Here is a 15,081-nt window from a genome sequence, read left to right as displayed (position 1 = left end):
CTTCCGCCCCCCCCACTCCTCTCAGCCCCTTCCGCCCCCCCCACTCCTCTCAGCCCCTTCCTCTCCCTCATCCCCCGCTCCGCCCCCTTACTCCACCTCCTCTGTCTTAGCCTCTTCCTCCCCCTCATCCCCCCCACTCAGCCTCCTCTTCCCCCTCATCCCCCCCACTCAGCATCTTCCTCCCCCTCATCCCCCCCACTCAGCCTCCTCTTCACCCTCATCCCCCCCACTCAGCCTCCTCTTCCCCCCCACTCAGCCTCCTCTTCCTCCCCCCACTCAGCCTCCTCTTCCCCCCCCCACTCAGCCTCCTCTTCCCCCTCCCACTCAGCCTCTTCCTCCCCCTCCCACTCAGCCTCTTCCTCCCCCTCATCCCCCCCACTCAGCCTCCTCTTCCCCCTCATCCCCCCCCACTCAGCCTCTTCCTCCCCCTCATCCCCCCCACTCAGCCTCCTCTTCCCCCTCATCCCCCCCCACTCAGCCTCTTCCTCCCCCTCATCCCCCCCACTCAGCCTCCTCTCCCCCCCCTCATCCCCCCCACTCAGCCTCCTCTCCCCCCCCTCATCCCCCCCACTCAGCCTCCTCTCCCCCCCTCATCCCCCCCCACTCAGCCTCCTCTCCCCCCCTCATCCCCCCCCACTCAGCCTCTTCCTCCCCCTCATCCCCCCCACTCAGCCTCCTCTCCCCCCCCCTCATCCCCCCCACTCAGCCTCCTCTCCCCCCCCTCATCCCCCCCCTCAGCCTCCTCTTCCCCCTCATCCCCCCCACTCAGCCTCTTCCTCCCCACTCAGCCTCCTCTTCCCCCTCATCCCCCCCACTCAGCCTCTTCCTCCCCCTCATCCCCCCCAGCCTCTTCCTCCCCAGCCTCTTCCTCCCCCACTCCTCTCAACCCCTTCCGCCCCCTCCCCCACTCCTCTCAGCCCCTTCTCCCCCCGCTCCTCTCCTTCTTCCCCCATCCCCCTACTCAGCCTCTTCCTCCCCCGCTCCTCTCAGCCCCTTCCTCCCCCCACTCCTCTCAGCCCCTTCCTCCCCCCCCACTCAGCCCCTTCCTCCCCCCCCACTCAGCCCCTTCCTCCCTTCACCCCTGCCCACTCAACCCCTTCCGCCCCTCCCCCCACTCCTCTCAACCCCTTCCGCCCCCCCCACTCCTCTCAGCCCCTTCCGCCCCCCCACTCCTCTCAGCCCCTTCCTCTCCCTCATCCCCCGCTCCGCCCCCTTACTCCACCTCCTCTGTCTTAGCCTCTTCCTCCCCCTCATCCCCCCCACTCAGCCTCCTCTTCCCCCTCATCCCCCCCACTCAGCATCTTCCTCCCCCTCATCCCCCCCACTCAGCCTCCTCTTCCCCCTCATCCCCCCCACTCAGCCTCCTCTTCCTCCTCTTCCCCCCCCACTCAGCCTCCTCTTCCTCCTCTTCCCCCCCCACTCAGCCTCTTCCTCCCCCTCATCCCCCCCACTCAGCCTCCTCTTCCCCCTCATCCCCCCCCACTCAGCCTCTTCCTCCCCCTCATCCCCCCCACTCAGCCTCCTCTTCCCCCTCATCCCCCCCACTCAGCCTCTTCCTCCCCACTCAGCCTCCTCTTCCCCCCCCCACTCAGCCTCCTCTTCCCCCCCCACTCAGCCTCCTCTCCCCCCCCCACTCAGCCTCCTCTCCCCCCCCACTCAGCCTCCTCTCCCCCCCCACTCAGCCTCCTCTTCCCCCCCCCACTCAGCCTCCTCTTCCCCCCCCCACTCAGCCTCCTCTTCCCCCCCCCACTCAGCCTCCTCTTCCCCCCCCCACTCAGCCTCCTCTTCCCCCCCCCACTCAGCCTCCTCTTCCCCCTCATCCCCCCCCACTCAGCCTCTTCCTCCCCCTCATCCCCCCCCACTCAGCCTCCTCTCCCCCCCCCCATCCCCCCCACTCAGCCTCCTCTTCCCCCTCATCCCCCCCCACTCAGCCTCTTCCTCCCCCTCATCCCCCCCACTCAGCCTCCTCTCCCCCCCCTCATCCCCCCCTCTCAGCCTCCTCTTCCCCCTCATCCCCCCCCACTCAGCCTCTTCCTCCCCACTCAGCCTCCTCTTCCCCCTCATCCCCCCACTCAGCCTCTTCCTCCCCCTCATCCCCCCCAGCCTCTTCCTCCCCCACTCCTCTCAACCCCTTCCGCCCCCTCCCCCCACTCCTCTCAGCCCCTTCTCCCCCCGCTCCTCTCCTTCTTCCCCCATCCCCCTACTCAGCCTCTTCCTCCCCCCGCTCCTCTCAGCCCCTTCCTCCCCCCGCTCCTCTCAGCCCCTTCCTCCCCCCACTCAGCCTCTTCCTCCCCCTCTCCTTCTTCCCCCCCGCTCCTCTCCTTCTTCCCCATCCCCCTGCTCAGCCCCTTCCTCCACTCAGCCTCTTCTTCCCCCTCCTCCCCCCGCTCCTCTCAGCCCCTTCCTCCCCCCGCTCCTCTCCTCTCCTTCTTCCCCCGCTCCTCTCCTCCTTCCCCCGCTCCTCTCCTCTCCTTCTTCCCCCCGCTCCTCTCCTTCTTCCGCCATCCCCCTGCTCAGCCCCTTCCTCCCCCCACTCAGCCTCTTCCTCCCCCTCTCCTTCTTCCCCCCCGCTCCTCTCCTTCTTCCCCATCCCCCTGCTCAGCCCCTTCCTCCACTCAGCCTCTTCTTCCCCCTCTCCTTCTTCCCCCCCGCTCCTCTCCTCCTTCCCCATCCCCCTGCTCAGCCCCTTCCTCCACTCAGCCTCTTCTTCCCCCTCCTCTCCTCCTTCCCCCCCGCTCCTCTCCTCCTTCCCCATCCCCCTGCTCAGCCCCTTCCTCCACTCAGCCTCTTCTTCCCCCTCCTCTCCTCCTTCCCCATCCCCCTGCTCAGCCCCTTCCTCCACTCAGCCTCTTCCTCCCCCATCCCCCCGCTCAGCCCCTTCCTCCCCCCACTCAGCCTCTTCCTCCCCACTCAGCCTCCTCTTCCCCCTCATCCCCCCCACTCAGCCTCTTCCTCCCCCTCATCCCCCCCAGCCTCTTCCTCCCCCACTCCTCTCAACCCCTTCCGCCCCCTCCCCCACTCCTCTCAGCCCCTTCTCCCCCCGCTCCTCTCCTTCTTCCCCCATCCCCCTACTCAGCCTCTTCCTCCCCCGCTCCTCTCAGCCCCTTCCTCCCCCCACTCCTCTCAGCCCCTTCCTCCCCCCCCACTCAGCCCCTTCCTCCCTTCACCCCTGCCCACTCAACCCCTTCCGCCCCTCCCCCCACTCCTCTCAACCCCTTCCGCCCCCCCCACTCCTCTCAGCCCCTTCCGCCCCCCCCACTCCTCTCAGCCCCTTCCTCTCCCTCATCCCCCGCTCCGCCCCCTTACTCCACCTCCTCTGTCTTAGCCTCTTCCTCCCCCTCATCCCCCCCACTCAGCCTCCTCTTCCCCCTCATCCCCCCCACTCAGCATCTTCCTCCCCCTCATCCCCCCCACTCAGCCTCCTCTTCCCCCTCATCCCCCCCACTCAGCCTCCTCTTCCTCCTCTTCCCCCCCACTCAGCCTCCTCTTCCTCCTCTTCCCCCCCCACTCAGCCTCTTCCTCCCCCTCATCCCCCCCACTCAGCCTCCTCTTCCCCCTCATCCCCCCCCACTCAGCCTCTTCCTCCCCCTCATCCCCCCCACTCAGCCTCCTCTTCCCCCTCATCCCCCCCACTCAGCCTCTTCCTCCCCACTCAGCCTCCTCTTCCCCCCCCCACTCAGCCTCCTCTTCCCCCCCCACTCAGCCTCCTCTCCCCCCCCACTCAGCCTCCTCTCCCCCCCCACTCAGCCTCCTCTCCCCCCCCACTCAGCCTCCTCTTCCCCCCCCACTCAGCCTCCTCTTCCCCCCCCACTCAGCCTCCTCTTCCCCCCCCCACTCAGCCTCCTCTTCCCCCCCCCACTCAGCCTCCTCTTCCCCCCCCCACTCAGCCTCCTCTTCCCCCTCATCCCCCCCCACTCAGCCTCTTCCTCCCCCTCATCCCCCCCACTCAGCCTCCTCTCCCCCCCCCATCCCCCCCACTCAGCCTCCTCTTCCCCCTCATCCCCCCCCACTCAGCCTCTTCCTCCCCCTCATCCCCCCCACTCAGCCTCCTCTCCCCCCCTCATCCCCCCCTCTCAGCCTCCTCTTCCCCCTCATCCCCCCCCACTCAGCCTCTTCCTCCCCACTCAGCCTCCTCTTCCCCCTCATCCCCCCACTCAGCCTCTTCCTCCCCCTCATCCCCCCCAGCCTCTTCCTCCCCCACTCCTCTCAACCCCTTCCGCCCCCTCCCCCCACTCCTCTCAGCCCCTTCTCCCCCCGCTCCTCTCCTTCTTCCCCCATCCCCCTACTCAGCCTCTTCCTCCCCCCGCTCCTCTCAGCCCCTTCCTCCCCCCGCTCCTCTCAGCCCCTTCCTCCCCCCACTCAGCCTCTTCCTCCCCCTCTCCTTCTTCCCCCCCGCTCCTCTCCTTCTTCCCCATCCCCCTGCTCAGCCCCTTCCTCCACTCAGCCTCTTCTTCCCCCTCCTCCCCCCGCTCCTCTCAGCCCCTTCCTCCCCCCGCTCCTCTCCTCTCCTTCTTCCCCCGCTCCTCTCCTCCTTCCCCCGCTCCTCTCCTCTCCTTCTTCCCCCCGCTCCTCTCCTTCTTCCGCCATCCCCCTGCTCAGCCCCTTCCTCCCCCCACTCAGCCTCTTCCTCCCCCTCTCCTTCTTCCCCCCCGCTCCTCTCCTTCTTCCCCATCCCCCTGCTCAGCCCCTTCCTCCACTCAGCCTCTTCTTCCCCCTCTCCTTCTTCCCCCCCGCTCCTCTCCTCCTTCCCCATCCCCCTGCTCAGCCCCTTCCTCCACTCAGCCTCTTCTTCCCCCTCCTCTCCTCCTTCCCCCCCGCTCCTCTCCTCCTTCCCCATCCCCCTGCTCAGCCCCTTCCTCCACTCAGCCTCTTCTTCCCCCTCCTCTCCTCCTTCCCCATCCCCCTGCTCAGCCCCTTCCTCCACTCAGCCTCTTCCTCCCCCATCCCCCCGCTCAGCCCCTTCCTCCCCCCACTCAGCCTCTTCCTCCCCCCACTCAGCCTCTTCCTCCCCCTTCTCCCCCCCACTTCTCTCAGCCCCCTCCTCCCCCCGCTCCTCTCAGCCCCTTCCTCCCCCCTCTCCTCTCAGCCCCTTCCTCCCCCCTCTCCCCCCCACTTCTCTCAGCCCCCTCCTCCCCCCGCTCCTCTCAGCCCCTTCCTCCCCCCCACTTCTCTCAGCCCCCTCCTCCCCCCACTTCTCTCAGCCCCCTCCTCCCCCCACTTCTCTCAGCCCCCTCTCCCCCCCACTTCTCTCAGCCCCCTCCTCCCCCCTCTCCTCTCAGCCCCCTCCTCCCCCCGCTCCTCTCAGCCCCTTCCTCCCCCCTCTCCCCCCCACTTCTCTCAGCCCCCTCCTCCCCCCGCTCCTCTCAGCCCCTTCCTCCCCCCTCTCCCCCCCACTTCTCTCAGCCCCCTCCTCCCCCCTCTCCTCTCAGCCCCCTCCTCCCCCCGCTCCTCTCAGCCCCTTCCTCCCCCCCACTTCTCTCAGCCCCCTCCTCCCCCCTCTCCTCTCAGCCCCTTCCTCCCCCCTCTCCTCTCAGCCCCTTCCACCCCCCACTCAGCCTCTTCCTCCTCCTTCTCCCCCCCGCTCCTCTCCTTCTCCCCCCCGCTCCTCTCCTTCTCCCCCCCGCTCCTCTCCTTCTTCCCCCCCGCTCCTCTCCTTCTTCCCCCATCCCCTGCTCAGCCCCTTCCACCCCCCCCACTCCCCTCAGCCCCTTCCTCCCCCTCATCCCCCGCTCCGCCCCCTTCCTCCCCCCCAGCCCTGCTCAGCCCCTCCCCCCAGATTCAGATTGTTATGGGCGGTCATGTTAATAAAGGGTGGCACCATAAGCAATGAGAGGAGAATCTCAGTAAGAGAAAATACACTTTTGTAACTGGCCTGTTCTCTCCGCCTATTTTCTTTCTATGGTCATTACATACCGGGAAGATAACAATCCATTCTTTGAAAGGCCCAGTACGTCCACATCGACATGTTTCAAAAGCAACAAGAAAAACAGTTTTCCACAGTATGCCCCTTTTAGCTTCCAGTTCCCAAGCTGCCTTTTTTTTTTTTTAAATAAATCTTACCTAATGCGAATTCCCATTGTTCATTTCCCAAAGAGCGCTCAGGAACCACCTCCAGATCCAGCATTGGGTTTTCAGCGGGCTTCTCGGACTGGGCCAGAGCTGGACCTTTTCTCTCTCACACTAAAAACTACCGTCACACAAGCGTCAGTTCCACCTGCACATCAACCGCGTTTCACACTCAGGGCTGCAGACCGCCGCAGCGCGCTGTCCGCATTCTTACACACATCCGCACCACACAACAGACACCTAATGCACACAGACTCACAAATACATACTTAACATTACAAAGGGGCGCAAATACTAACTTTCTTTTTAAATATGGCGAATGGTTACAGGTTGTCTTTCCTCTATGTTACGAACATTAAAAATCATTCGAGAGAAAGATTCCTAAAGCACACAGCCTCTCTGAACCCCAACACTGCCAACATCACACACACACAGGACAAGCGATTCGCCCTCCTGGACTGAAAAAACACCTTTTTCTTTCTCTCTTTCTATGTTATTCACTCTGGTGTAGTAATTGAGCTGCTAGCAGGTAATGCCCCCAGCTGCGGAGTTTATCTGCCTTTCCGCTCACACCACTGTATTTACATTCGCTAACGGATTCAGCGCGCGCGCACACACCCGCACAGCGACTCGCCTCGCCGTGTTTTCTTTCTTCACTGAGCTTCAGCAGCCAATTTCACACCGCCGAGCCCAGCCTGCTCATAGCGCCTCCGCGCCCTCTGCCCGCCTCACGGTCAGTCGCCCTTCTGAAGCCTGCGCTAACGGTTCAGTCCCACTGATGTTTATCATCAGCGCGACACAACAACAAAAAACAAAAACCCTACACTGCTCCGACGGCAACTTCCATCAAAAACACCTCGATCAGCTGATATTTCAACTTCCGGTATGAAAAGTCGCTACACTTCCGGTTTTTCTAATTGTCAAAGTAAGAGTCCTGTGACGATGAAGGATACGCTGATGATTTTTAGTGTAATAAAAATACTTGGAAAAGTATTTAGACGCATACACTAACATTTAACTCCATGTGATATCCGTCTTTTTATGGATTGTATCAACACTTTCCCTAAATACTAATTAATACTGATCTGAACGGTTTCAGTGTAACACTTTTAATTCGCAGTATTTAATCCTCCACATAGACTTTACCTCAGAGTTTAGCTTGCTGTGCTGCTGGAGATCCACGTTTCATCTTTACACATTTCTAGAAATGTCCACCAGATGGTAGCATACACAGCAATACTGCTACACACACACACAGGTACAGTAGAAAAGTTAAATAAAAGATACAATTAAAAAAACACACAGGTACACACACATGTACAGTCTCATCTCATTATCTGTAGCCGGGTCGCAGGCAAGCTGGAGTCTATCCCAGCTGACTACGGGCGAAAGGCGGGGTACACCCTGGACAAGTCGCCAGGTCATCACAGGGCTGACACACAGACACAGACAACCATTCACACTCACATTCACACCTACGGTCAATTTAGAGTCACCAGTTAACCTAACCTGCATGTCTTTGGACTGTGGGGGAAACCGGAGCACCCGGAGGAAACCCACGCGGACACTGGGAGAACATGCAAACTCCACACAGAAAGGCCCTCGCCGGCCCCGGGGCTCGAACCCGGACCTTCTTGCTGTGAGGCGACAGCGCTAACCACTACACCACCGTGCCGCCCACACGTACAGTAGAAAAGTTAAATAAAAGATAAAATTAAAACACACACACACACACACACACACACACACACACACACACACACACAGGTACAGTAGAAAAGTTAAATAAAAGATAAAATTAAACACACACACACACACACACACACACACACACACACACAGGTACAGTGTAAAAGTTAAATAAAAGATAAAATAAAAAATACACACACAGGTACAGTGTAAAAGTTAAATAAAAGATAAAATAAAAAATACACACACACACACACACACACACACACACACACACACACACACACACACACACACAGGTACAGTAGAAAAGTTAAATAAAAGATAAAATAAAAACACACACACACACACACACACACACACACACACACACACACAGGTACAGTGTAAAAGTTAAATAAAAGATAAAATAAAAAATACACACACAGGTACAGTGTAAAAGTTAAATAAAAGATAAAATAAAAAATACACACACACACACACACACACACACACACACACACACACACACACACACACACACACACAGGTACAGTAGAAAAGTTAAATAAAAGATAAAATAAAAACACACACACACACACACACACACACACACACACACACACACACACACACACACACACACACAGGTACAGTAGAAAAGTTAAATAAAAGATAAAATTAAACACACACACACACACACACACACACACACACACACACACACACACACACACACACACACACACAGGTACAGTGTAAAAGTTAAATAAAAGATAAAATAAAAAATACACACACACACACACACACACACAGAGGTACAGTAGAAAAGTTAAATAAAAGATAAAATAAAAAATATGTACACACACACACACAGGTACAGTAGAAAAGTTAAATAAAAGATAAAATAAAAAATACACACACAGGTACAGTGGAAAAGTTAAATAAAAGATAAAATTAAACACAATACACACACACACACACACACACACACACACACACACACACACACACACACACACAGAGAGAAAGAGAGAGAGACAGAGGTACAGTGGAAAAGTTAAATAAAAGATAAAATTAAACACAACACACACAAACACACACACAGAGAAAGAGAGAGAGAGAGAGAGAGAGAGAGAGAGAGAGAGAGAGACGTACAGTGGAAAAGTTAAATAAAAGATAACGTTAAACACACACACACACACACACACACACACACACACACACACACACACACACACACACACACACAGGTACAGTGGAAAAGTTAAATAAATAAAAGATAAAATAAAATACACACACACACAGGTACAGTGGAAAAGTTAAATAAAATATAAAATTAAACACGACAGACAGAAACACACACACACACACACACACACACACACACACACACACACACACACACACACACAGAAGTACAGTGGAAAAGTTAAATAAAAGATAAAATTAAACACACACAAGTGAAAAGAATAACGTTGATTATCTCATTACAGTGACACCTGTCAAGGGGTGGGATATATTAGGCACCAAGAGAACAGTCAGGTCTTGAAGTCGATGTGTTTGAAGCAGGAAAAATGGGCAAGCGTAAGGATCGTAAGGATGACTTTGACAAGGGCCAGATTGTGATGGCTAGATGACTGGGTCTGAGCATCTCCAAAATGACACATCTTATGGGGTGTTCCCGGTATGCAGTGGTTACTAACAACTAAAAGTGGTCCAAGGAAGGACAACCAGTGAACCCACAACAGGATCACGGGTGTGGAAAGCTCATTGATTCTCATGAGGCACGGAAGCTAGCCCATATCCAATCCTACAGAAGAGCTACTGTAGCACAAACTGCTGAAAAAGTTAATGCTGACACCTTTCTGTTTTAGCCAGCATTAACTTTTTCAGCAGTTTGTGCTCATGCCTAATATCTTCTATTGAAGTACGGATTTAGATCATACACTGATGGATTCAATCTAAAATGGATCATAAGGTTTTGCACAAACTTGTAGAGTCAATGCCAGCTCGAAGGTACAGTCATTAAAGCAAAAAAAAAAAAAAAAAAGGGGGGGGGGGGGACATAGGTCTACCAAATACTAAGAAACTTTGCAATTCATATAAATATTTCAAAGATTCTACTTTTCTCTCAAGTTGTCAATAATATCATTTGTAATGAAGTTTTTGGTATTATATGAGAACAGAATGTAAAATAGAAGTACTTTGACGAGTGGTCTCAGACTTTTGGACCCCACTGTATGTATGTATGTATGTATGTATGTATGTAGGTAGGTAGTTAAATTAATGCAAAGATAAATAAAGATGAGTTTTTATAACTCTACAGTATGTGCAATCTTTAAAGTATTTAAGTGTAAACTTTAATTACAGATTTAAGTAGCAGCAACAATTACATTTAACAAAAAACATCTTTTGTTTTAGTCCTTATATCCTGTTTCTTCAAATATATAGATTCTTCTGAGGGATGTTTTTCTATTCAACCATCAAATATGAATTGTAATATGACCATAAAACTATTAAAGCCATACACTGTACATAATGCTAGTAACCAGTGCAAAATTCAACTGTGTTGTAGCACAATTTTATAGCAACTTCAGCAAATAAATAGCTGACATATGGTCATTTTTTAATTGGTCTAAGCAAGATTTCCTTTTCAGATATTCACATGTGTAATCAAAAACAGAGAAATCATATGCCACTGAAACAATAAAAAAAAACCTTACAATGCTAATCATAAGATAAGCCATACCAGATTTTTTAGTCTGAATGATAGCTTATAAGTGATTTCATTAGTGCATTTAGCCTTCTGAAATGTCCTAAATTATGTCTAATGGACATGACAAATGTGAAATTACTGAAATTGCTCTAAATGTATACGTTTGCAGAAATCTGAATATGAAAGCGAAAGGAATCCTGGTTAATGTGTGTCTTTAGTCAATTTAGTATGCCTTTAACTATCTCTGAGTTTCTCTCCAAGTTTTCCTTGACGTTACATAACTGCTTGTGCCGCATCAGAACAAAGACAGACCTATTGTACAGTTTCCTTAAAACAAGGGCCAAACAAGAGCCATATGTACTCCAAATGTGCTCCTCACAATCCCATTTTATTCAGTTATTTAATATAGCCTTAAAAGATTCCTTGGGATACCACACCAGTGACAAGACATCTGACACAATTGTACAAGAGACGAGGCAAAATGCAGAGTCATCTGCAGGGGGGAAAATACTTTTTATCACAGTTAATGTCGTATATGGATAAGCTCCAACAAAAAGTAGTTAAAATGCCTACCTAACATTTTGATTTGTGGCAATATATAGCCTAATAAATATTGAAAATCAACTCTAATTTGCAGTTGTTTATTAGCCTACTGCTAAAGAAAAGTTACCTTGCTACGTAGATGACGAAAGAAGTTTTTAACATAAACGTTAACCTGTATTTTGAAGCCGAACATCCTGAATTTTCTTATTTATTAGATGGATTTATGAAAATTCTTCAGCACCAGCAGCTCTGCGAAAAGCTGATCTGGTGAGAAAATGTTGCCAATTCAATAGAATATATAGAATTGAATGATTTATTACTCATACATAGAGTTTTGGATTATTTATGAACAATTTAAAGGATCTTGCAGATTTGTGGTGACAAATGTTAGCTGAAAATGTTACACCTTTCAGCTTGAACCAACTAAGATTGAGCAACTCTGTTGGCTGTGTAAATGAATAACATTCTTAGGACCAGTAACTTGCATGAAAAGAAAATATTCTTGGTTACAAAGCCTGTGACTGCTGTAGGCTGACGGGTAGTATTTATATCTGTGCTCAATCGAAATCATGATGAGGTAGGGCTTTATGTTCTTTACTCTAAAGGCAATGAAAGAGACACTCTGGTTCATTTTTGTCTATAAGGAGGAAGAATGCCATTAGACCCCCCCTTTCCCCTTCCCACCCACCCCAGTGATGGCTAATCCCCCCAAATCATAAACGTCTAGTGACGGCTCTACTCAGCGCTCAATGCCCACACATTGAGACACATTGCTGTTGGGTCTGGCATGTCTAAAACTTTATGAATCACTGTCTGTGGATGGAAAAGTCAAACTCAGGAAAACTTCTAAGTTTATCCATTGAAGCCTCCAAACACGTAATGTAATCATGGGCCAGCTGTGTGCACTTGTAAAGTTGTTATAATCCCCCTTGCTCCTATAAACAGGAAAATACATAATATAAAGCATCATGTGCACATTCAGAAAAATATAGTTTACTCTCGTATCCTGCCAAGTTCTCCTTTTTTGGAAATGGCTGCCATTTGTTCAAATTATTGATGTTTTATAAAAAATGCATATCTAGAGATACCGGCTCTATCACATTAAACAACTGATAAGGGTTAAATCTGCAGATGTAGCTGAAATCTGCACTAATCTGGTGATGTTCCTGTGAAAAGGGTCTAGCACCAAATTCAATTTCTTATGCAACACTTTTCAAAACATACACAACCAAAAGGAAGGAAGGAAGGAAGGAAGGAAGGAAGGAAGGAAGGAAGAATTGAATTCGGAATTGTCTTGTGAGTGAGAAACACTGGGCTTTTCGAGAAATCTGCCACATCTGATGATCGAGCAGACAAAGAGAAGAATTCTTTAAGTTGTTTTCCTTTACATGCTTTGTTTTCTTTTCGAGCAGACCAGAGAAACCCTGAGTGGAGTGAGAGCTCTGTCTGTCGTGTTTGCTTGTTCTCTCAGCGTCAAGGGGTGGACGTGATCTTTCAAACATCAGATCAGCGCGTTTATGTATTGGGTGCCCGGAAATTTTTTCCAAATAAACACAGCTTGATTCAACTTGGGTGGGCAGACTTATCAACAGACTAATTCTATAAACAAATGAGGGAATAAACCAAGCTCACCATTGGCTGGTGTGTTCAGGGACATGTGGGAAGAGAAGAAGGCAGAGAGACTTTTGGGGCTTTTGGGGGCAATGAAATTTTAATTAATGTGGGTGGGCTGAGAGAAACACAACCAGTGTTTATCATAGACAATTTATTTTCCAGCACTAAGTCAACATAAAGCAGTAAACGTGCAACAATTAGGTTAACATTGCTGCCTGGTGCAGGACAGCCATGCAGACTGACTGACTCTCAGCATCTCTATGGATCGCAGCTCCAGCACTTCAGAACCGGTGCGCGTTTAACGGGACTCAACATGACCTTGTATCACAGCCAGGGATCCGCGGCTCTCAGCTTCACCAACTCGTCCCTGATCTATCTGTATGGTGGGGAAGTCGGAGGCGTGATACCGGCGCTCGGACTCGCCTCAGCCCGACAGGAAGCTCCACAGAAGCCTCCATACAGCTACATTGCGCTCATCGCCATGGCCATCAAGAGCGCACCGGGCAAACGCGCCACGCTGAGCGGCATCTACCAGTTCATTATGGACCGCTTTCCATTTTACCATGACAACAAGCAGGGTTGGCAGAACTCCATCCGACATAACCTGTCGCTGAACGACTGCTTCATCAAGGTGCCCAGAGAGAAAGGGCGCCCGGGCAAGGGCAGCTACTGGACTCTAGACCCAAAGTGCCTGGACATGTTTGAGAACGGCAACTACAGGAGGAGGAAAAGGAAGTCCAAGCTGCAGGAGCCGAGTGAAGCCAAACCGAGTCACAAACGAGCCCGAGGTCCGACTCTTCTATCTCCAGGCACCAGCAAACTTTGCACAGGGGCGCACTTGGTGAAAGACGGGACTAAAGAAAAGGCACTCGCTGAAATGGTGCTCCAAGAACATCCACCTCGAGCTCACCATCCGAGCTACTCAACACCCAACTCAGTGAAACCCTGCCGGGGCGCGCACCCGCGCAACGCGCGTCCCCGCTCCCCAAGCGCGTCTCCGCCGAAGACCAAACATCACTCAGAACTGCTGTGTCCAGAGGTGCGCGCAAGCGCAGAAAGCACCTCGGGCACTCCGACTCTCGCGCAACTCCTTCCAAAAGACCTGACAGACGGAAAGAAGATTTCAGACAACAAATTTAGCATAGACAGCATTCTAGCCAAAAAGGTGACCCGGCTCCAGCGGAAGTGCGGCTGTGGAGGCGCAGAGTCTGCGTGTCTGGAAACGCGTCACCGCGCGCTCTCGTCCTCAGCCCTGTTTCCGACTGCGCACGCGCCGCACCTCTATCCCAGAGCCTACCCGCTGTGCTCCTATATGTCCCTGGCGTGGCCCCAAACTCTGTTCCAGTACTGCGAGAACAGTGGTGAGAAATTGGTCTGAGGACACGTTACCGAGGCAGCAAACTCGCATCTGGAGCAGTTGTTTCTGAACTTCCATAGCAAGGAATCACTGCAGTGTGGGTGGTAAAAGAGAGCAACTGGACTTGCTTGAAGATTCTTGAAGACGTTTCACCTCTCATCCGAAAGGCCGTTCACAACCAGCCCCCAGCGACCCACACCAACAGGATGACTCTATGACACCTTAGACGAGCTTTTCATCCATGAGAGGATAAATACCTGATGCTCCCTACCAGTCAGACAGAACTGAAGAAGCCTTTCGGATGAGAGGAGAAACGTCTTCAAGAATCTTCAAGCAAGTCCAGTTGCTCTCTTTTACCACCCACAGTTTACCATGACCTGGATGACTGAGAATCTTCACAGACATGCAGTGGAGAGAGTCAAGTCAAGTTTATTTGTATAGCGCTTTTAACAATAAACATTGTCGCAAAGCAGCTTTACAGAATTTGAACGACTTAAAACATGAGCTCATTTTATCCCTAATCTATCCCCAATGAACAAGCCGGTGGCGACGGTGGCAAGGAAAAACTCCCTCAGACGACACCTCGAGAGGAACCAGACTCAAAAGGGAACCCATCCTCATTTGGGCAACAACAGACAACATGACATTAACAGTTTTAACATGAAGTCAGTTTCGTTGATGTTATAAACTCTTCATTGATGGAAACTTGAGTGCAAAACTGTTCATGACAACCGCAGTCCTAAAGTTAGCAAGTCAACTGTAGTCCTCAGCCATAAAAGCATTACTGTAAGTGTCCGGAGCATCTTCCAAGTGTGACTTTCAACTGTCCGTATGGGGCCGTCCTCCACAGGAGCGATGCAATGAGACTCCGACCAGACACAGGGCACCAGGATGGAACAGGCAGGTCCGAGGTGCAGAAGAGGAACAGAGTCAAGCTTCCTCTAGTATACCAACACACCTGATCCAGCTGATGAACCTGTTGAAGAAGCTCTGCTATAGGCCATGTAGATTTGTTCTAATAACTGGATGTAACAGTGTTGTTGTCAAAAAGTCTTAGACCGTTGGCTGAACTCATAAAGTAATCCTATTACTTTTACATAATTTAACACAGGCA

At 52.4% G+C, this 15,081-nt stretch overlaps 2 protein-coding genes across 4 annotated transcripts in view; one reads left to right on the top strand and one right to left on the bottom strand.

Moving 5' to 3' along the window:
- Positions 1-6,938, bottom strand: part of phaf1 (phagosome assembly factor 1) — a 31,080-nt gene extending 24,142 nt beyond the window's left edge. For 2 of the 3 annotated variants that reach the window (XM_060923805.1, XM_060923807.1), the window contains exon 1: positions 6,061-6,938. In XM_060923805.1, coding sequence (XP_060779788.1) covers positions 6,061-6,124 — 64 coding nt within the window. In that variant the 5' untranslated portion in view covers positions 6,125-6,938. The remainder of the gene's footprint in view (positions 1-6,060) is intronic. The other variant, XM_060923806.1, reaches the window with a different exon arrangement.
- Positions 6,939-12,662: 5,724 nt separating this feature from the next.
- On the top strand, positions 12,663-14,845 carry foxl1 (forkhead box L1). Its single transcript, XM_060922951.1, has one exon. It carries the CDS (start codon positions 12,924-12,926, stop codon positions 13,986-13,988), a length of 1,065 nt encoding a protein of 354 aa, XP_060778934.1. The 5' UTR covers positions 12,663-12,923; the 3' UTR covers positions 13,989-14,845.
- Positions 14,846-15,081: the final 236 nt, after the last annotated feature.

The sequence above is a fragment of the Neoarius graeffei genome, chromosome 6, assembly GCF_027579695.1.
Source record: "Neoarius graeffei isolate fNeoGra1 chromosome 6, fNeoGra1.pri, whole genome shotgun sequence".
In the NCBI taxonomy this organism is placed as follows: domain Eukaryota; kingdom Metazoa; phylum Chordata; class Actinopteri; order Siluriformes; family Ariidae; genus Neoarius; species Neoarius graeffei.
The sequence above is the reverse complement of the archived record's forward strand: the minus strand, read 5'-3'. Positions and strand labels throughout refer to the sequence as shown.

Excerpts from the sequence above, each read along its gene's own strand:
- foxl1 (XM_060922951.1), top strand. The coding sequence starts at position 12,924 with ATGACCTTGTATCACAGCCAGGGATCCGCGGCTCTCAGCTTCACCAAC.